The 22,336-nt window shown below is 33.7% G+C and overlaps 1 protein-coding gene across 3 annotated transcripts in view; it reads left to right on the forward strand.

Annotated features, from left to right (window-relative positions):
- Positions 1 to 19,338, forward strand: part of LOC117576580 (IDLSRF-like peptide) — an 83,556-nt gene extending 64,218 nt beyond the window's left edge. The window contains exons 1-4 of one of the 3 annotated variants that reach the window (XM_052007102.1): positions 5,265 to 5,283; positions 8,147 to 8,275; positions 13,891 to 14,089; positions 17,762 to 19,338. In XM_052007102.1, coding sequence (XP_051863062.1) covers positions 8,257 to 8,275; positions 13,891 to 14,089; positions 17,762 to 17,909 — 366 coding nt within the window. In that variant the 5' untranslated portion in view covers positions 5,265 to 5,283; positions 8,147 to 8,256 and the 3' untranslated portion in view covers positions 17,910 to 19,338. Of the gene's footprint in view, positions 1 to 5,264; positions 5,284 to 8,146; positions 8,276 to 13,890; positions 14,090 to 17,761 lie in introns of those variants that run through there. The other 2 variants (XM_034261460.2, XM_052007103.1) reach the window with 2 other exon arrangements.
- Positions 19,339 to 22,336: the final 2,998 nt, after the last annotated feature.

Raw genomic sequence — 22,336 nt, forward strand, 5'->3', positions numbered from 1 at the left:
CCGAAGGAAAACTTAAAAATGCACCTGGAAATGGCATTTCAACTTAATGATGTGCACAATTTCCGGTTCATTTCTTGTCAACAAATTGCAAGCGCCAACATGAAAAAGAGAGTCAACACATATGTGAACTGCCTGCGAGGCGTATACTTAATATATTTAAGGAGATTTCTTTTTAAAGAAGAGAAAAATACTTTTGCAGAAAAAGTAGTGGAAGAATTATTCCCTTTTAGATTGTCATTTTTTTCGTACATTTTTTCATCGTTCGTTCTGCAGCGATTCACACAAATTGCATTATTTCTGCACACATTCGGCTAAGCTATTAGAAAATGTAATTTATGATTACGGCTTTACACGTTTTTATACACGAACACACGCTTGGGAAAATGCATACAAATTTTTGCCAAGAATTTATAGTCGCATATTCGCCAGCATTATTTCCGCTAAACCAAATGCACTTTTTACGAGGCTAGCGTCAATAAAAGTGCAAAATTTATGGCATCGTTTTTCCACAGTTTTCACGCCTTTCAGAGAAAAAAAAAAACGAAAAGAACAAAATAGTAATACAAATCTACGAGCGGACAATAATAAAACGAAATAAATCATGCATCTGAAATTGTAGTTTTGATATTGTTTCCATTGTTATTTCGCTAGTAAAACTTTTACAGCGGCAACTTAAAACGAGGCAAATGCAGTGCAAGTTGACACCTGGGCAATTGCATGAGTCAGCTAAGCTGCAATTGTTGGCTGTAAATTGCAGTTGACGTGACAAAGCCAGCACAATATACATATATTGCGCATACGACACGTATGGCTTTCAGTTGAAAGCTTTGTGCAAAGTGAAAGCATATCGTCTTACTCAAGTCAAATATATTTCCATATTCTCATGCTTATTTGCTTGAACATCGAGTTAATTGGTTAATCAAACGGTATCATTAGTTGATTATCTGGCCAGCAAAATGTTCAAATAATTTAATTAATTAAAATTGGGAGGCTATAATGAATATCAGTAGCAAGTCTAAGCCATTCTATAAATACACACACATTCGCAATAAAGCCAATTAAATTTAATTATACTTTGTATTTGAGAACACAATCATGACCCAGAAACTTAGTATGTGTGTAGGATGACATGACTTGCACTTTGTTGCGTATACGCAATATGTGTGCTTTGGCTCGCTTGTCTTGCTTGCTTATTAAATATTTAGTTGGTTAAAGTGGTCAATTTCCGTAGGTCAGAGTTCAGCTCAACTTGTGCAGGTCGAAGTAAACGAACAGCGGATAATCTCAACGAAATTCTTGTTATAATTAGAAGCTGATGAAGTTCTATCAAACTCTTAATTTAAAGTATTCATTTTGAACTCTACTATGGGTAGCGGGTATAAAAATAAGTTTTTAAAATATTCATTATAAGAAGTATCAATATACAAAGAAAACTAAAAATATAAATTGATGCGTTTTGTAATATCGCAACTGTATTTCTAGAAATAACAATCATAAAATGAATATGGTTGAAACTGCGCAACAAACTAAACCCCGAAGCAAAGTTTTGTATTTCTCTTGAAGCGAAGATGCAGCCACTTTATCGATTGTTGAATATTTACTTGCAGAACTACAATATCAAACAGTTGACGTACAACACTCGCTGCGGGATTTCACCCACTTGACTGTGAGCCACAAACGCAAACGCAAAAGCAAACTGTACAAACAGCAATTGCTGCAGCTGCGTTATTTTATTGCTAGAATTCCCATATTGCATAGTTGTTTATCTATACTATTGTATACGAGTAAGTAGTAGAAAGACGTCTCAGCTGCAACTGCTGAGTATTATAATCAAGACATAGTTCGTGCCATTAGTACATTCAATTCAAAGCGAATGAAACAAATCAACATGTCTCGGCTCTACACGTACCATTTGAACTCTTACTCCACTTCTAGAGATATATAATATATCTCTTCCTCTCTCTCTGTCTCTATCTCTATGTAGTGTCTGTCTATCTATGTGTCTGCTAGAAGATGCATGTCTCCGGTTGCTATAATAAATTACGTCAGCATTGTTGTCGTTCTTGAGCGAGGCAGTGCATACAAATGTGCTAATTTATAAGCAAAACAATTAGTTATATGCAATCAAACTAGTTTCCAACTGAAGGCAACACAACAACAGCACACACATACATGTATAAGGGTGGGAAACATGTACATGATAAAGGCACAACGGAAGGAAAGTAATTTTCATAAGAGCACACTTATAATAGGGTGTGTGTGTGTGAGTGCGAGCCTGTATAATTATTTAGTTTCTATTGCGTATACGTCATGTTGTGTTGTGGTCGAGAATATGCTTAGTCTGCCCACAGGAAGCACACAAAGTACTTGGCCAAAGAATGGGTTCGTTTTTCCTCCACGCAAAATTCGATGAGTCATGTTGTTTTGCAACAGTTGCACAATGGAATCTAGTCAGATGAGTAATTGACTTGCCGCCAAACTGGGATTATTATTATTATTATTATTATTATCCGCTAGCCAAGAAAGACAGTTTGCCACAACTTTGCCACATGACAGGGCACACCTTGGCAATTGCGTGTGACGGGCAGAGTGCAATTGGCAGGCGTATATTGAACATGGGGACAACACATATTGCGCATACGCCTCATGTGTCAACACTTTTTTAACACACACACACACACACGCAGATGAACACTTTTCTCATCTTACAACACACAGTTTGCTCAGCTTCTCAGTATCAGCTCAGGGCTTTCAATGCCAATTCCAATTGCTTTTTCCTGTCTGTGGCAACGTGTCACGTGCAGTGCTTAGCACAAAATGCTATTTTGGCTTTTATGTTTATGCTTTTGGCCGGACATTGTGTGTGCGCTCGCATGCTTAATATTTTTCACAACCGGGCACAAGAGAACACAGCACACACAACCCGCCAGCGTGTGTGACACTGTGTGTGTGTGTGTGTGTGTATTACAGCTCTGACAGGTGCGTGTCGTCTTCCATAGTCTGTGACATTTATGCAACATTTATTAAGTGTACATTGCCAGCAGAAGACACCGACACCGCCACCGCCATAGCCACAGCTGACAAGCTTCGGCCACATTTTCATTTCCATTCAACACAGTCAACTCATTTGGTCTGCTGGATTTTTCGTAAATTAATTCATGCCAAGGCAACAACCGTACAAGCACACAAAGACTCTGCTTGTATTTATTTTCAGGTTAAAGAAGACGAAATTGTAACTACGAAAATTTCAGTTGCCTACTTTTGTGCGCACTTGTTGCCTCTTACCTTAAACAAATACAGAATTTAAAATCAAGTCAAGCAAACAGACTTTATTGACTGCTCCGAAGTACTTTGTTTATTCAATTCATTGCACATAATGTGTTCTGCTCAATCAATAGGCATTTTTCGGGGCACAGCACTAGTGTTTGTTAATGGGAACGCATGGGAAGGAAAGATGAATAAGAATGTGTAGTTATCTATAGTCAAGCTACACAGTTGGTTGCATCTAGCAGCTGTACATAAATTGATTCTAAACGTTTTGTTTTGGTCGATTTAAGCTTGAATTCAACTATAAAGAGTTGTTGTTAACTTATTTGTATACCCGCTAGACACAGGATAGAAGGGTATTTTAACTTTGTGCCAGATAAAATCATCTCCGACCCCATAGAGTACATATATTCTTTATCCGAGGTAACAGTCGGAGATAGCTGTCTCTCCGGATGGGAAGCGGGTATCTCACAGTCGAGCATTCTTGACTGTAACGTTCTTACTTGTTATATTTTTATACCCGCTACCCATAGGGTAGAAGGGTATTATAACTTTGTGCCGGCAGGAAATGTATGTAACAGGTAGAAGGAGGCATCTCCGACCCTATAAAGTATATATATTCTTGATCAGCGTCAACAGCCGAGACGATATAGCCATGTCCGTCTGTCCGTCCGTCCGTCCGTCCGTTGAACACCTAGATCTCGGAGACTATAAGAGATAGAGCTATAATTTTCGACAGCATTTGTTATGTTTGCACGCAGATCAAGTTTGTTTCAAATTTTTGCCACGCCCACTTCCGCCCCCGCAAATCAAAAAAATCGAATAACAGGTGTAATTTTAAAGCTAGAGTTACGAATTTTGGTATATACAATAATTACTATAGTAGTTTAGTATAGTAATTTCTGAAAATTTGGTTGCGATCAAATAAAAATTGTCGAAGTTATTTAGGAAATACTTTTGTATGGGAAAAACGCCTACTTACTAGGGGTCTGAGTTGCTTTGGCCGACAATCTGGCACATTGTGCCGTTTATGGTATATTTTGAATGGTGTACTATATCGATATACCAAATATACCATTTGGTATATTTTTAGTATTTTTTTTAGTATTTTCGGTATATTTTTAAAATGATACCGCAATATTTTGCCTTTATTAAAAATGGGTAGCGGGTATCTCACAGTCGAGTACACTCGACTGTAACTTTCTTACTTGTTTGTTTTTGAAATAAGTAAATATATTCTTCCGTATGAACACTTCGAGACGATTCGAGATGGCACTCGTTATATCAACATACCATATATTCATACATTTCGGTTTATTTTAGAATTCTGTTTTCAGAATATTATTTTGATATATTTATATCATAATACGGCACTGTTTTGCTTTTACTGCCAACGGAAAGCGGGTTTCTTACAGTCTCTACACTAGTTTTCCTACTAGTTGAATTTCAGTTGTCTATGTTGACTTAAGTTCCTTTAAAACCTTAAGCCTACTTAGCATAAATGCATTTAAATTCATTCACTCAAAGCACTCTAAAATTGAAGTATAATTATGAAGAGACACTCCCACATTTTCAAGTTCAACTAAAGTGAACTAAATGACTGTAATTTCAAGGGCTTAAGCACTTAGTTTTGGCCTGATGAAAATGTCAATGTACACTTTCCCCGCAGAGCAGCTAAGCAGGAGGCCTATAATTTTGAGGGCTGTCAAGCATTTGGCCTTTTATCACACATACGCCCTGTTGCACGCGCCAGACTACTTAATTTTCAGACTGCTGTCAATGAACGCAAAATTTCATACAATACAAATTTGGAGCATAAGAAAGCTGAACTGAAGCCGCGAGCTATTCATTAGCATTTGATGTTGCAACAATTGGAATTTATGTACCCAGAGGACCGTGATAATTGACAAGCCAAGGGAGCAATACCATAATTCATTCACTTGGCAAGTAAACAAGTGCGACTACGAAGTACTTTTGCCAAGTTGCCAACTTGAATGATGATTTGCTTTATTGTGTGTGAGTATGTGTATGTCTATGTGTGTGCGTAGCAGAAATCGCAGCCAAAATTCATGTAAAGGTCAAAAGGTTTTCGGACCACGAAAAAAGCTGCCAAAAACCAACAATACAAAACATTGCCAACAAAAAAAGGGTTCGACACAATAAACTTACGTACATTTATTGGGAAAGCTGTCAAAACGTTTTATGCTCACACTTAAAGTCGCTTTTATGTCAATTCTCTGGAAAATACTTTGTATACGTTGTTTTTCCAAAGATACAAACACACAAACCTTTTCCCTTGTTGCCCCTTCGAATTTCTGTGTTGATTTAGTTGCTTTGAGGTTAAACGATAATCGTTTGATTTTGTAAGCGACTTGCTTATTGTTTTGAATGTTTTGAAAATGATTTGCATACGTTGCGTATGAGTATTGCATGATTTGAGTAATTGTTCAATAGTAATTTAGTTATTGATTTCTTAATTGACTAAATGAAGTGAGCTTGTTTAAAGTTGATTCAAATATTTTTGGAATTTGTAAACATGATTCCAATTTTATTGTCATAATCTATTGTCTCCTATTATAATTTAAAAAGCAGAAGGACTTTATTTTTATCTGAAACTAGTGTATTCTTTTATCAGATTCATATTTGGCAGTAGCTTTGATTGTATTTTAAACTCAATGTTTTAAACTACAATTATATATGCTACTATAAAATCATTTAATCAAGTCAAAACGTTTGATGTTTACTGCCTTTTAATTAATTTATGTTAGCAATAACATAATCTGAATTAATTACAGAAAAATAAATTGAATTAAATGCGTTTCGGGCAATTGAAATTACACAAACAAAAGCATATTTACAACATAAATATTAATGCAAAATTGATTAATGAAAACAAGTATTTGAAATGGATATGCTGAAACAGCAGATGCGCTATATTCCATTAAAAATTATGATGTTTAAGCAAGTTAATCACTCCCTATTGCAAATTGTATGCTGAGTATAAAAAGGGATCAGAAATGTGCACTTAATTGTTAAATGGAAAAGACAAACAGGCAAATTCATTAACTGACAATCAACGCAATTAATTTATTTTCATCTTTGCAATTGTTTTTTTCCCCTTCAATTTCATTCACTAATTTTCACTTTTCATAAAAGTCTCCTTAAATGCGCATTAGCTGTCGATGCGCACTCTGAGGCCATTTTCTGTTGAGTGAAGAGAAAAGGAAATCAAAATGAAACCCAAACAAGGCGCAAGTTAATTGAATTTATTGTTGTCCTTTTGCTGTTGCTCCTGCCTTTTGTTTTCGTTGTCCTTTCCTCGCCTATATCCTGCACCATTTGTTAACATGCATGGAGCGCAGCTCAAAAATTTGGTATTTTAATTTTCGCATGTTTTTCCTTCTTTGTTGTTGTTGTTGCTGCTGTTGCTGCTGTTGTTTTGTGTTTTTAGGTTCTTTTGTGTTTTGACTGTGAATTTGCGCCAGCATTTTTATTTCCACTGCGTAAATTGGTTTTATTTCGCCCAGGCACGTGGCCAGGGACAAAAGAGCAAAGCTTTTCACTTCAGCTTTTCACCAGCAATTTTCACTGCCATTTGTGCGCTGCTATTTCTGCGTGCGTATGTATGTAAGTGTGTGTGTGTGTGTGTGTTTTCCCGTCTGGCTTAGGTATTTATGTTCATTTGTCTGGCTTTAATGTAGCCGTGCCAAAAAGAGGTTTACTTTCCGACATTTGGTTTTTTGCACCGCATTTACTTTACGGTTATGTGCGGTCTTTTGGTTTTTTATCCATAAAAGAGCTGCTTAAAATATATTAGCTAAAAAGAATTACCTGATGCCATTTACCTGACCTTTTATAGAGCATTGCTTGCGCCCAAGTTTAATTCAATTTTAAAATATATCCACAATGAAAACTTTATCAAAATGCTAAATGCCCGAGTTTTCAACTTGGCACTTGACATTTTTTCTATTAAACTTTAGCTGCAATTTCCTTCTAGTATATTCATCTCCTTCGTTGTTTGCAAGTTTCACTGGAGTTGCATAAATAACGTCAACATGTTGAAATTGCTTTTGCAATTCAAATTTATGCAGCTTTAGCTAATAGACTCCAGGTGGAAATAAAGTGATGCGAGAATAAACAAGATAGCATATTTTGGTGTAAAAGAAGCACAATTATACTTTGATAGTTCTTGGCAAGTTGTTGAATTGTTTATGCAACTTTAACCAAAAATTCAAGTGCTCTGAAAATCAATAAAATACAAATGTAAAATATATGTAATTCCAGCATGCAAATGACTAGAGTTAAAACCGCAAGAAACAAAGACAAAATCTGCCGTAAAATAAAAAAACAAATAAAAAAGAAAAGACATACATACATGTATATGGATTTAAGCGTCTCTGTGTTTTATGTTGAATAAATCCTCTTAACAAGCGCAAATGCGATTGCAATGCTACAGGTCCCCAAAGTAACGAGTAAACAGCAAAGACAGGGAATAAAGAGGAATTTGTACAATTGTTTGACATGTTAAATATATGTGTGAATATATAGCAAAATACTTAAGCTACAACCATTGGGCATTAAATTAAGTGTTTTTTATCCTTTGGGGTTTACAGATTTAAAACTAAAAGTTGAAATCACATATAAAATTTTCATATTTAAAATACGCCAAAATTTTTTCCAGCAAAAGAAAGTAATTATTTATTTTGAATTGAATATGCGAATTCATCTGAGATTTGCAGATTTGGTTTTGATTTTCTTAAAATGGACTTTTGGCGTTCTAGCGAACGCAGACATCATTCATTTTTAAATGACTATTTGAGTGTTCAAAGCTTCGCGTATTTCATGGAATTCTTGTTTTTCTTCTCTTGCCTCCTTTCAGAACCCTGCCATGCGTACGAACCATTCAAGTGTCCCGTCGATGGTAATTGCATTTCCATACAATATTTATGCGATGGTGCGCCCGATTGCTCCGATGGCTATGATGAGGATATGCGTCTTTGCACAGCGGGTAAGTACGACGAACTGTGAAAGTTTTCGATTGGATTTGCAATTGCAGCGCATAAATTACGCATACGAACGGTTGGCCACAAGACATAACAATAATTAGTTGCAAAACTGCAGTGAAACAAGCGCAAATAATTCAATTAATCTGGCCATTTGATGTCTTGGCTTAATCAATGCCAAGCGAAATTGTGCCCCCTAGGAATGCAATCAAAAATCTGGCACAACATTTTCGATTGAAGCTTAAAATTGGCAAAATGTTGCTACCAGAATCCCGGGCAGGAAATTAAAGGCCGTATTCCAATTAAGCCTGTTAGAGTCATGTGTGTGTGTCAGAAATGTCAAGGACACAAATATCTTACATGGCCAGCAGGCCAAACACTGCCAAATCCAGAGATTGGGCTACTCAGTTGAATTTGTAACACGATGTTGCACTTTACAAGATTTCGCACACAAGTTGCCGACTTTATGTTCGTGTAGTTCTTCTTGGCCTGAATCTAATCAAATTAGCCCTACACACACTCACACACACACATAAGCAACAGCAGCAGCAGCTGAAAAACTTTTGCCAGCAAATCAAAAAGTTTCAATTTTGTCGTCCAGTTTTGCACGTTGAAAGTTTTGCGGCATGAATTTAATGTGTAAAACATGCCGCAACAAAACTTTTCGACAATGACTGAGTTTCACCGAAAAAAAAAACAGTTGATGGATGCAGTCTTCATATTGTATGCACAGTCATGAGAAAGAAATGCTTCAAGCTACGTAAACTTTCATTTAAATTATTAGCAGTGATTAATAAGCAAGTTTCTTTGTTGTCTTTCAATTTAACTAGATATAAAATATACTTTTCACATCAATCAAGGACACAGTTGCTTACTCAAAAGATAGTTTATAGATGCATGTCACAGAACTATGTCTTCATATTGTATTCATAGCCATGAAAAAGAAACTTTTATATCAATTATTAGCACTTAATGCCAGTTTCTTCGTTTTCTTTAAATTATTCAATTTTCCATATTAAAGCCACAAAATTTTACTCAAACAAGTAAGAAAACTGCAGTCGAGTATGTTCGACTGTGATGTACTCGCTAAGTATACCGAAATTATACTGTAAAATACTAAATATAATATACCCGCTACCCATAGGGTAGAAGGGTATTATAACTTTGTATGTAACAGGTAGAAGGAGGCATCTCCGACCCTATAAAGTATATATATTCTTGATCAGCGTCAACAGCCGAGACGATCTAGCCATGTCCGTCTGTCCGTCTGTCCGTCCGTCCGTCTGTCCGTATGAACACCTAGATCTCAGAGACTATAAGAGATAGGGCTATAATTTTTTCTCGACAGCATTTGTTATGTTTGCACGCAGATCAAGTTTGTTTCAAATTTTTGCCACGCCCACTTCCGTCCCGCAAATCAAATAAATTGAATAACACGCGTAATTTTAAAGCTAGAATTGGTATATACAATAACTACTATAGTAGTTATGATTCCTGAAAATTTGGTTGCGATCAGATAAAAATTGCCGAAGTTATTAAAGAAATACTTTTGTATGGGCAAAAACGCCTCCTTACGAGGCGTCTTAGATGCTTTGGCTAACAATCTGGTATATTGTGCCGTCTATGGTATATTTTGAATGCGGCACAATATCGATATACCAAATATACCATTTGATATATTTTTAGTATTTTTGCACTATAATCGGTATATTTTGAGAAAAATACCGCAAAATATATTTGTTTTGTTCAAAATGGGTAGCGCGTATCTCACAGTCGAGTACACTCGACTGTAGCTTTCTTACTAGTTTTGATTTATCGACATTCCACTTCATTAAAAATATACCGTAGAATATAAAATATACCAGATTATCAGTTAACATAGGTAATATTGTTTTTACAGCCATGATAATAAAATTCCCTAATCTTAGTAAACTTTCATTTAAAAATTGATATGCAAGTTTCTTAGTAATATTAAAATTTCATTTAAACACTTTGCACATCAATCAATGCCAGAATTTCTTACTCAATTATTAAGTACCTTTCAGATAAAAGTTGTGACATCAAGTCACCCAAGCAATTGTTACACAAACCGCCATTAAGATATTTGCTGGCCTATAAATAGAGAGTCAAGAGATAAATTTTAAATCTACAAACAATGCGCAAATTGAGCGAGTAATTTTATGGGTGGCAAACTCGCAGCAAAAGGATGAGCGAAACTTTAAGCAAACGGCAAATTGTTGCCACTAATTGCCACAATTTAGTTGACTGAAAGTCGCGACGAAGCGAAATGCGTTGCCAGGACAAAGTCAGGACGCCAGTTTGCCGTAAATTTTCCGTGTGCCATTGTTCCGCAAAAGAATTGCCAAGGGACGCAGAAAGAAAAAACTATTTTCGACAATGAAATCATTTACAAAGTGTCGGTCGCAAGTTATAGCAGCAGGCTCGAATGTCTTTGATAAATTATGCGCTACAAAACTCCGCACTCTTCTTCTTCGTCGTCTGTGCTTTCTCTTCTTTCTCTGGCTTCCGCTTTCTATCTCCGGGGGTGCTAAATGGCAAGCTCAAGTTGTCGTTTGTCAGTTTGGCCGCCTTCTTTGGCCTCCCAATCTTACGCTCAGCCAATTGTTGCTGCCTTAATTTATAGAAGCACAGCGAGCAACTGAAACTGGCTTAGTTCCTTCTCGCCTTGGCACGCCATTCTAAAAGTGTTTATTAATGAATAATAATTAGCGCCTCGCCTTGGCTTATAAATGCGGCAGGTAGCAAGTGGCATTGAAATCAGAATTGAATTTGAATTGAAAGTAGGTTATTTTTAATTAAAAATGTTTCAAGAGTGCTGTAGACAGATTTAAATTTGCTTCCTGTGAGATTTACTTAGCTTTAAGCGTTTCATACGCAATAAAATAAAAGTAATTTCAGCAACTTTTCTGCTTATGAAATAGCGATAAATAGTTTGCCCTCCAACAAATAAAAGTTTGCTGATATAACATATATTTCCAATGCTTAACAGACCACTTAAAAAAGTTTTACACACATTCAAGTATTGTTCAAATGTAAAAACAATTCACATATTGTAGTAAAAAAAAAGGAAAATATTTATATGTTGTACTGCAATAAAATTGGAAAAACTTTTAATGCGCTGCACTCGAATACCCCTGGGAAATTAACATAATTTTGCATACATTGTTTTTTTTTATCAACAATACACAAAAAATAAAAGAGAAGGGAAATGTAAAGTTAACATTTCAGTTTAGTATAGCAAAAGAAAAAAAAAAAGGGCTGGGAGCGTTAAGCAAGGCTGCGGGCAGTCAAAGAGCCTGCTAATGCTACGTAGGGTTCTCTCTTTCTATCTGGAGTGCAGATACACATCGCTTGAATATGTAACAAGTTAAAGGCAAACAGACGACACACAAACTGATATAATGTATACAGAAATGTGGCGCTCCCAGGCGATATGTTCACACAGAAGCAGCTGAAACAGGCAAAAAAAAAAAATGCTGGCAAACTGCGCCATTTGCATAACAAATACAGTCAGTAACTGAATCAGCCCACACACACACACACCCACCCACGCTGTATGCGAGGCTAACGTGTCCTTGCAACCATTAAAAATGCTAACAACAGACAGCATATGTATGTCGACAGGGGTTAGGGTTCAAAAGTGCAGCCAGTTGGCTTAAAAGCCAACATCAAGCGGTGATTCCTTTGTATTTTTAAACTTAACAACTGACTAGCTGCCTGAATGACTGACTCACTGCCTCACTGACTGACTGATTGCCTGACTGACAGACTGACTGACTGACTGCTCTACTGACTCTTGTCTGACCTTTAAACATTGGCAATCTGACCGATATACAAGAGAAATGCAAATCAAATAAAGGATTGCTTTCGTTGAGCATTTAAATAATGACAAATAAATTGTATAACAAGCAACGTCTCGGTTTAGTTTCCCATTGGGTTTCAAACTACGAAATTAATATTAAATTGCGGTTTTATAACCGCTATCTATACAGTATTCAAGAAGAAGGGTAGTATATAAGGAATTATTCTTGAAAATTGGGTTGCGGTTACGTAGTCTTAGAAATTATTCGAGAAATCTTAATTGCATTGGTTGACAATCTAGTATATTTATAGTCTATAGTATATTTTTAAATGTAGTAGTATATACCAAATAATGAGTTTCGTACATTTTAGTGTTTATTTGTTATATTAATTGGATATATTTTAACGATTGCATCGCCTTCGCCCTGTTTTGCTTTTGTAAACAATATGTATAGGGTATTTCTCAGTCAATCACACCCAATTGTAGCTTTCTTGATACCAAATAGCATACTGAAATATCAAATATAACTTTAGGTATATTTTAGTATTTTTCGATATATTAATTTGATGTATTTTAACGATAATAATGGTTCCTCACTGTGTTGCTTCACTTTAAAATAGGTACCGAGTATTTCTCAGTCAAGCATACTCGACTGTAACTTTCTTGTTATCAAGCATGCATGTGCCATTAAATATTTAAAAGTGGTTGCCATTGTCCAATGAATTTGGCAAATTTCTTTCCATGTTCCTATGCAAATATTTAATGAGCTAAAACCCTATTTAAGTTTTGGCACGTGCCTCTGGATGTTGTTATTTAAATTGCAAAATAAAACTGGGCTTAAATGTCTGCAAGAATGAGATAGTGTTGAGTTTGCACCTTTGAGGCTGGGCTACATATAAATAACAATAATTTGCTAAAGGATCTGTAACTTTTCCACTTGCAATTTGTATGCAAAAACTTTGAAACTTTATGCACTAGACAGTGTCTTGAGAAAGAGATGCTTAATAGTTGCTTTTAGTTATATTTTCGAATGGTTGCTTTTGTAAGTAAACATTTTAATAACCACATCTTTAATATTAAGAATTTGTTTGCATAGGTAAATATAAAAGATTTACTTTTTATAGTAAATTAACATTTTATAAAAAATAATGTGTATAAATGTGATATTGATAATAATCGTAATGAAATACATTGGAAGAAGTTTAAATTGATTTACAAAATGCAGTAGCAAGTATATGTATATAAAGCTAAGCAATAGCAGACAGAACAATTAAATAAATTTAAATTAAATATTTGATTTTTAAATCTTAAGACTAAGACTCTCAGGTCTCGTAATGTTTTAATATCGAACACACACTTTATTAACCACATAAATGTGATATTGACAATAAACATAAAAGATTAACATCGATATAATGTTCAGGGAGTGCAGACAAAGCGATGAAATAAATGTAAATGAATATGTACAGAAGAAGTATACTTACTTTTCAATTAGCTCCGCATTGGTAATTAATTTTGCAATTTTCAATTTGTTAATAATTGATTGTGCAATTGTGAATGAAAACACAATGAAATTTATTGCGGCCATATGCAGTATAAGTACATAAAATCGATTATGAGCGTAATCATAAAGTGAATTATGGCCACGAGAAAGTATCTTTAGCAGCTGCAAACATAATACTTAACTCACACACGAACTTTGCACTTGAAAACTGACACGGGTTGAAACTCAATTACAGCTAAATAATTATTTATACGTTTTCCTTTCTCGCTTCTTCTCGCTTCTCTTTTGTGCAGCCAAGCGTCCGCCGGTGGAGGAGACTGCATCCTTTTTGCAAAGCTTAATCGCCTCACATGGACCCAATTATCTGGAGAAACTATTTGGCAGCAAGGCACGTGACGCCCTTGCCCCAATGGGAGGCGTTGAGCCGGTGGCCATTGCTTTGAGTGAATCACAAACGATTGAGGACTTTTGCGCCGTTTTGCATCTAATGAAGTAAGGTCAGATAACCCAAAATGCTCGAGGGTGCCGCAAACCGAGTGCCAAAAAAGAGAAATAGAAAGAGTGAGAGAAAGAGAGAGAAATCCTTTTGTTTTAGCATCATGTGCTGTCGTGCATGAAGCACAAAATTTTAATTTAGTGCCTCGAGTTGCATAAACCCCTCGAGCAAGTTGGTTACCAAAAATAGTATAAATAATGAAAGCTCTTAAATAACCTTTTGCATTACCCAGAGCTATTTTTACTTTGAGTCCAGCATCCTTTTCCCCTTTCTCCCCTCCCCCTTAGCTGTGCTGGCCTTTTGTTTTTTTGTTTTGTGCAACATCCAGCGACGTCCTTGACGCTGCTCTTGAATTATGCGTATGTCCTTTTGCATCTCCATCTCCGTCTCCTTCTCCGTTGCTCTCTCTTTGGTCACCAGCCACAAAAATGTTATGAAATTTTAAAATATCTTATGCTGTCACCCGTTTACGTGCCTTCCGCCTTTCACCATTTTCCTTTTCCCTTTTAGTCTGGCTTCTGTTTTGCTTGTTGTTTATTTGCTTATTTCGGCTGTACGCTTGACATTTTACACACTGAGTTTTGTTCCCTTGGCTTATTATACCCTGTACAGCGTTGGCAAAGTTGTGTCACAATTTATGCATGTTCAAGTAGAGCTGAGGGTACTTGCCAACCTATAAACTTTTTATATGGTTATGCAGCAAACTACAGCAGCAACATCGATCTCTGTAAGTTTGTCCTTGAAAAGGACCTTTTTCACAAAAGAGCGAAATTGTTATTAAACACGTCTTAAAGATTGTAGTAAATTTAATTACTCGCTCTCTTATCGGGCATGCGGCGACTTTGTCGCTGAGAAATACATTGTAGTACTCATAATTAGTTAAATTTTTTTGTTCTTTGGGTAATCAATTTTAAGTACGGAGAAAAAAGTGTTTGTATAGGTAAATAATTAAGATGAATAAATCAATTTGTTAGCTGTCTTACATAATATCATCTAGTTTTGAATTTGAACTCTACTTTGTAATACACTTCTTAAACATTCTGCATATCTTTGAACTATCTCTCAATTTCATTCACACTAAAAATATCAAGTAATAAATCTGTTACTTGGAAACCAAACAGTAACTGTATTATAATTAATTATAAAGATAACAGCATTTGTTGTGGTTTACTTAGTCGCACTCATTAAAATGTTTCAATGACATTAATTCAAAACACGCAGCTCATTTTTGTCTCTTGTCGAATATTAAATAACGAGGATTTCCAGATAATACATTTCCGTATAATTTAGTGTTGTTATTTAATTAAAAAATGAAAATATGAGCAGGCAGTTTGTGTGACCTTATTTTCTCAGAATAATTCTTACTTAAAAAATTGTCTTCAGTCAGCTTTAAAGCTTCAACTAGTCCACTCACATCTGCTATTTCTCATCCCACTAAATTTACAGGGTATAATAAGACGAACTGTAAATGTCATAAATGGCGAAAACGCACTCATAAAGCACAAGCTAACGACAAGCAAAGGCCCAACAGGCTTACCTCTCATATAAAGGTGAAATTTCATTAAATTAGCACAACAAAAACTAACCACAAAATGGAGGGCAATAACAATGAACCAACAACAACCACAACAGAGTGCAGAGAGTGTGGGTAATTGTGAGGCAGACTAGACACGTAAAGTCCCCACGCACAGCTTGATAAATTAACAAAAAAAGAAACGAAAATTCATGAATGAGATGGAGAGAGACTCTTATGCCTGTGTCTGGCCGGCGACTGGAACTTCCCTCTTGGCATTTAGAAAATTTCATCAACGCAAATTATCGCACAAACGCCCGAATGTGACATGGCCCAGAAAGTTTGGCAATGGCCTGCGAGAGCACTTTTGTGGCAGGCAATACTGGCAACAAGTGCGAGTATGAGGCTGAAGGGTTCAACATCAACATCTCGAGCGGAGAACACGCAAATGATAATGATATTAATGTATATTTTGCAATGTTGCCTTTGTCGCGCTTGTTTTTGTTTTTGTTTTTGTTTTTGTTGTTCTGTTTACTTTTACTCGTGACTGTCGTTTCGAGATGATGCTCATCATGAAGTTTCGGACCACAAACAAACATTAACAAGAACGACAACGAGAATGAGAATGGGTACAAAAGGCACCTGCAGGGATTAATTAACTAAAGCGTATAATTTTAAGCAAACCGCCACACAAAACTCATGTGTACTTGTCGCTCTCTCTCTTGGCGCGTATGTTTTTCTTCAAAATTACACAGTGGCTAAAAGCTGTGGTTAAATTGTTTAAAGCAAAGAGAGTTTCAATTTGAAACATCAAATTTTTCTATAACATTTTCAAATGAGAACAGACTTTGTCGAGGAAATATTTAACTTTTATTTGTTAATTAAAATAGTTGGAAATTAATTTTAAACCCATTCATATTAAGTAAAGATTCATATAAATATTGCATAGACTATTGAAATTCAATCCAAATTTTCCATTTAACATGTCGCCAAAACTCAAGAGCGAAGGAAATTTCGATTAAAGTGTTTAAACCAACGAGAATTTAAATACATCCAATATTTTCAGTTTAGAATCCAGTCTTAATTATTAAAACCTAATAATTTCAGTGAAGTTTTAAATAAACATTTCCTTTTTTAAATGTTATAAAAAAATAATTTAATTTCCCCAAATTGGCATTAAATTTCCCTATATCATTTTTAATTGAAAACTTACTTCTTCGACCAAATATTTAAACATCATTTGTTAATAGTTGAAGTGTTAATAGTTGGATTTGATTATTAAACGAATTCATATGAAGTGAAGATTCAAATAAACATAAACTTCATGAAATTCAATCCAAAATTTTCTTTAAACATGTCACCAAAACTCAAGAGCAAAAGAAATTTTCATTAAAAAATAAATAAAATTTTCAGTTTAGAATTCAGTCTTAATTATCAAAACCTATTAATTTCAGCGAATTTTTAAATAACATGTTATAGAAAAATAATTTCATTATTTAACATATACTTAGATATATTTCTGTTAAGATAATTTCGTCGAAGGTTGTGAAAAATAATTCAATATTGAACTTATCCTACTTTTTGTGTACAGTTTTGATAAAATATATTTCACTTTTTTATGGCATTCCCAGATAATAGATAGTGTCAATGTGTTGCTAGTTTCTGAAGTATATCGTATTCCAAAATTTGCTTTATCATCCAAAAAGTTTTACAAGCATTTTAGTTGGGCAACTTAAATTTAAAACATGTTTATTACTTTCACATTTTGAGAATAGAGTTTTTTAAGTAAACAACTTGTTGCAATAAAATATATTCGTTGAAGATTTTGTGAATTATTTCAATGATTATTTATGGTCCTGTTATTCTTTCCAAATTTACTTACAAGAAAATAAAATTTGACCATAATAAATGTACTATTTTCCTTAACTTAATCTCAATCCAACTTTCCCTAACAATGATTTCTACTTGTTGATTTTTACCAAAGCAAAATGGACTTTTTACCACAGTTTACTTTTCTTTCAACAATAGTTTGTTATAAGTACATGGCTCTGCTTTGTGTCCAAATAAAGTTTACAGTTTCCGAGAAGCAAAAAAGTTTCGTTTTGAAATGAAGAGTAATAAACAATTTGAAACTTTATTACATTTTCTTTTGCAGATCCGACTTGGAGCACTTGCGTTCTGTTTTTATGGCTGTGGAAAATGGAGACTTGGGCATGTTGAAATCGCTGGGCATCAAGGATTCCGAATTGGGTGATGTCAAGTTCTTTTTGGAGAAATTGGTCAACACTGGTTTCCTTGACTGAGTAGCGCCTGATCCGGCTTCTGGATTTTACTATTCACATGCACAGCCCATTAATCCTAGTTTTTACTCATACTTCGGTACTCCATATGACAATTACAACAATTAAAAACTTATATTTTGTTTACACACAGTCATATACACACACATCTACAGTCATAAATGAAATATTTTCTCAAAACGCTCGTAATTTTATTCTTTTCAACAACAAATCTATTTAGTTTTATGCTAATTATTTCAAAATTATGCTTTTATTATTTTGATTCAAATGAAACTTTTTATAGAAAATACACCGAAAAAAACGCAACAAAAATATGAAAAAAAAAATGCAAAATCATAGAAAAAACCGAGAAAAAAAATCATAGTACTAATATAGGAACTATTTTGGTTAACGACAAAAGCTACAAAATACGAAATGCAAAAAAAAAACCAATGCGAAAAGCGTCTAAACTATTCTACAAATGCTTTCTCCCAAATTTCTTCTGCGCTCTTTCAATCGATCTCTCAGTTCATTTTGTGTTGAAAACTTCGTCAAATTTTGAGAAAATTAACGCGCATCCCTTCAGTGACTAACCCAAAAAATTTCGAAAACGAAAACCAACATTACAATGAAAAATTCACGAAATGATTAACTAAAATGCAAACAAAAATTTAGGAAGCAGGATCGTTGGGCAAAAGAAAAAAAATCAAGTAATACCAAAGAAAAATATTATAATAACTAAACACAAAACGAAAAATCGATATTAATGATTATGATACGAAATCTCTTTCTTAAATGTATATGTATGTGTTAACAGACTTTAATCGATCTATTTAAGTAAGTGTTTCAAGATGCCTCACAAAAACTTTCTAGTTTCAAAAATCCCCTAAAACACACACAAAAGGTATTCACTTAATCCTGAAATCCTAAGTGTTTCAACTATTCGCTATAAATGGAAACCAAATGCTATCAGTAAAGAACCTTCCAATAAACCAATATCTAGTCAATTTTTGAGAACACTTCTTTTCTATATCAACTTATTATATACTCGTATATACGCAACTATATATATTTACCTAGATGTAGAAAATATCGTCTAGAACTTAGTGTAATTGTATATCCTACTAGCAAAGCCCCTGCAGCTATTGTTGTTGTAATGATATAGAAATGATAGAACACTTAATCGCATATATATATATCAGGTGGCAAATGTCGGGCTACTGAACACGAAAACACAACCAAAACACACAAAATTGTCGAGTTGCATAATTAACGAATTCAAAATGCGAACAAAACGGAACAAAATACATATATATATGAAAACATATCAATGTTATTATTATTATTATTACTAATATATATAAGATGTTACTCAACACTTTTTTCGAATCTCTAACCAATAACAAAAAAAAAAAAAAACGACAAAGAAAAATAGTAACCAAAATGAAACTCATGAGATTATGATGGATTATTTTAGTGGCCAATTTTGAAACTACCTCGAAGCTGACCTCTTTGAAAAACGATCTATATGAAATGGTATAAGAAACTCAACCACAAAATTGGCTACTAAAACAAATGATTTTAGTTTGCACTTGACTAACTTTTGCTTACCTATTCAACTAGATTATTTAATTCGAAAATATTATGTGAAATGAAAGAGCACGGAATTGTTAATACGAAATGGGAAATATCTTGGCGCATACCCGGTAAATGGGAAGTGTGCAAGGTAGTTCAGTTCGATGCAAAGCAAGTAAACGAACCCAACGTTCGAAAAAACGCAGATGAAAAACGAAAACACGTCAAAAATTATCAACAAATTACAAACTAAATAATGGAGTTATAAGTACCTTGAATTAGCTGGTAGAAAACAAAGTATTGATAGAAAAGTAAAAAGAAATGCAAAAAATACAATTCATATGATTTAATAATTTGAAAATTCGGTAACTAGTAGTTGTCTATTTAAATTTAAATGTTTATAATTAAATAATTAATATATATACGAAAAACAAAGAAAATATTCAAAATGATAATAAATTAAGAGTGGTTTTGAATGAAGCATGAAAGAAAAAGATCCATTGAACTATATATATATATATATATATATACAGATATATATACAGAACAAGAATATTTATAACTTAATATATAATACACTTATATACCTACATATATACATATGTATGTGTATATGCTCCCCCAAAATTGTAAATAAAGAGACAAACTACAAATTTCATAACGATGCAAATGAAATACGAACGCAACAAGAAATGAAGTAAGCAACACAAAAAAAAATATATAAAAAGTGATAATTTATTTTGTTTATTTTATAAATTATTATATATTTGCATATTTGTTAACTAAATGTAATACAACACTTTTGTATCGTTTACTCGAAATCCTATCGTAACTCTCAACATATCTACAAAAACAAAAAGCAAAAACCAAAAAAAAAAAAAAAAAACAAAAAATAATTGTGCGTTTCTTTATGCATATTTTTGAAAATTTTAAAATTTATTATACACAATCTAAGGAATATAATGATATACAAACAATTTATGAGAAACTATAAGATAAGCCACAGAACTATATCGCATACATATCAGCGGATTTGCTATAGATGTTACCCAACGCTATGAGAGACCGCAAGAACGGTACAACAATTGAAAAATCTATTATTAAATATAATATGCAACATATCAATTAACGAAAACATATCAAATATGAGAACAAAACAAGCAAATGAATTAGCTGAAAATCTACAAACAATATGAAAATAAGTAAAACGAGAAATACAATTTAAAAATAAATAAATTTACCATTATCATTTACTTTACTTTAAATATAATTTCGTTAATTGCCTTTGTAACTTGTTTCAGCATTTTAAGCCCTAAAACTGACCCAAACCATTAAAATGCTGAAACAATTCTGCAAAACTATATTTTACTTGAGAACTAACTTAACTTATTCTATTTAATTATTCTATCCAAGGGATGTTCCAAATTTCAGACTCACCAAAATTTCGCAGCCAATCTCATTTGACTGTAAAACTGTGAGAAAAAATGGTATTTGGAATATATTTACTCATTTTATTTTCCTTATGATATTTCTTTACGTTTCAAATTTAGACATAATGAGTATTTCTTATAGCATATATCAATAAACATATCCGATGAAATGTAGCAAAAATAATTGCAGCAGACAAGAGCGAATGACTCTTCAAAAATCACACAAAAAAACAACTAAGAAAATGTTGAAATGAAATTAAGCAAAACTTGAATTCAATTACAATGTAAGAAAAGAATACATATATATATTACTATATACTATATATAAACAATTCTATGTGTATAGATTAAAAAATACAGACACTTAAATACAATTTTTAACATTCCAATGAAGCTATTTCTTTGGTGTGCTGTTTTAAAAACAAACGAATCTTTTCATTTGAGGGTGGGAAAACGTGGATATACCATATAAGATTATTCTATATGATATTTCAGAAATTCATCGCTGTATTTTACATAATAATAAGGAAAAATGGAACTGGTATTCCCTTAAAGATTAAGTGTAGATATCGTCTCTACACTCTCTGGGAAAACGTTGATATACCATATAAGATTATTCAATATGATATTTCAGAAATTCATCGCTGTATTTTACATAATAATAAGGAAAATGGAACTGGTATTCCCTCAAAGATTAAGAGTAGATATCATCTCTAAAGATAGGCCCAAGTCGTAAAGATAATAATTCGCGCATTCCCATCATATTCTTAAGCAACTCGTCAGATCTTATCTGTGTGGCACATTTGGAAATGTTAAGAATCAACATATTGCCGTGTGACTAGAGCAGTATTAATTAATTAACAACAACAAAAATTGAGCTATCAGTTAACAGTTTCAGGTATTTGCTTGTTTCAATATCATACCAGTTTATAGCGATAAGATATGGGAGCTATTAGGACTGACAGTTCTCTCGGAATTACTTTCGCCCAAATAGAGAATGAATGTTATGATAGGCAATGTTAACTGAGAGAATTTGCTGAGCAAATTCCACAATTAGTCTCTGTTTTCAGTTCTTAAGTATTCTAATCAGTCGAGAGTCGTTTTATTTGTTTTACTCGAAGGTTGATTAGACTTCTGTCTCAGCACTTCTCGCATTTAGTCGCACTTTAAATTCTCGTCTATACGGTTGTCAGCTTTCGTGTCACGTCGTTTCGTTTCGTTTCGTTTGTGTTATCAATAAAATGCAATACAATTGTAGATCATAACAAAAATTCAGTTGTAACTGCAGTAAATATTTGTTTGGTGTGTTCCCCTGAAGAAGTGAAAGTATTTTGCTATCTTTATACAATTGAAGTGCAGCCTAAAAGTATGCGACAGTGTTTTTGGCAATTTGTTTAATTATTTGATAAGTTGTTCAATAAAATGTTGTGAGGTGCAGTTGTTTTT

This window comes from Drosophila albomicans, chromosome 2R (assembly GCF_009650485.2).
Source record: "Drosophila albomicans strain 15112-1751.03 chromosome 2R, ASM965048v2, whole genome shotgun sequence".
In the NCBI taxonomy this organism is placed as follows: domain Eukaryota; kingdom Metazoa; phylum Arthropoda; class Insecta; order Diptera; family Drosophilidae; genus Drosophila; species Drosophila albomicans.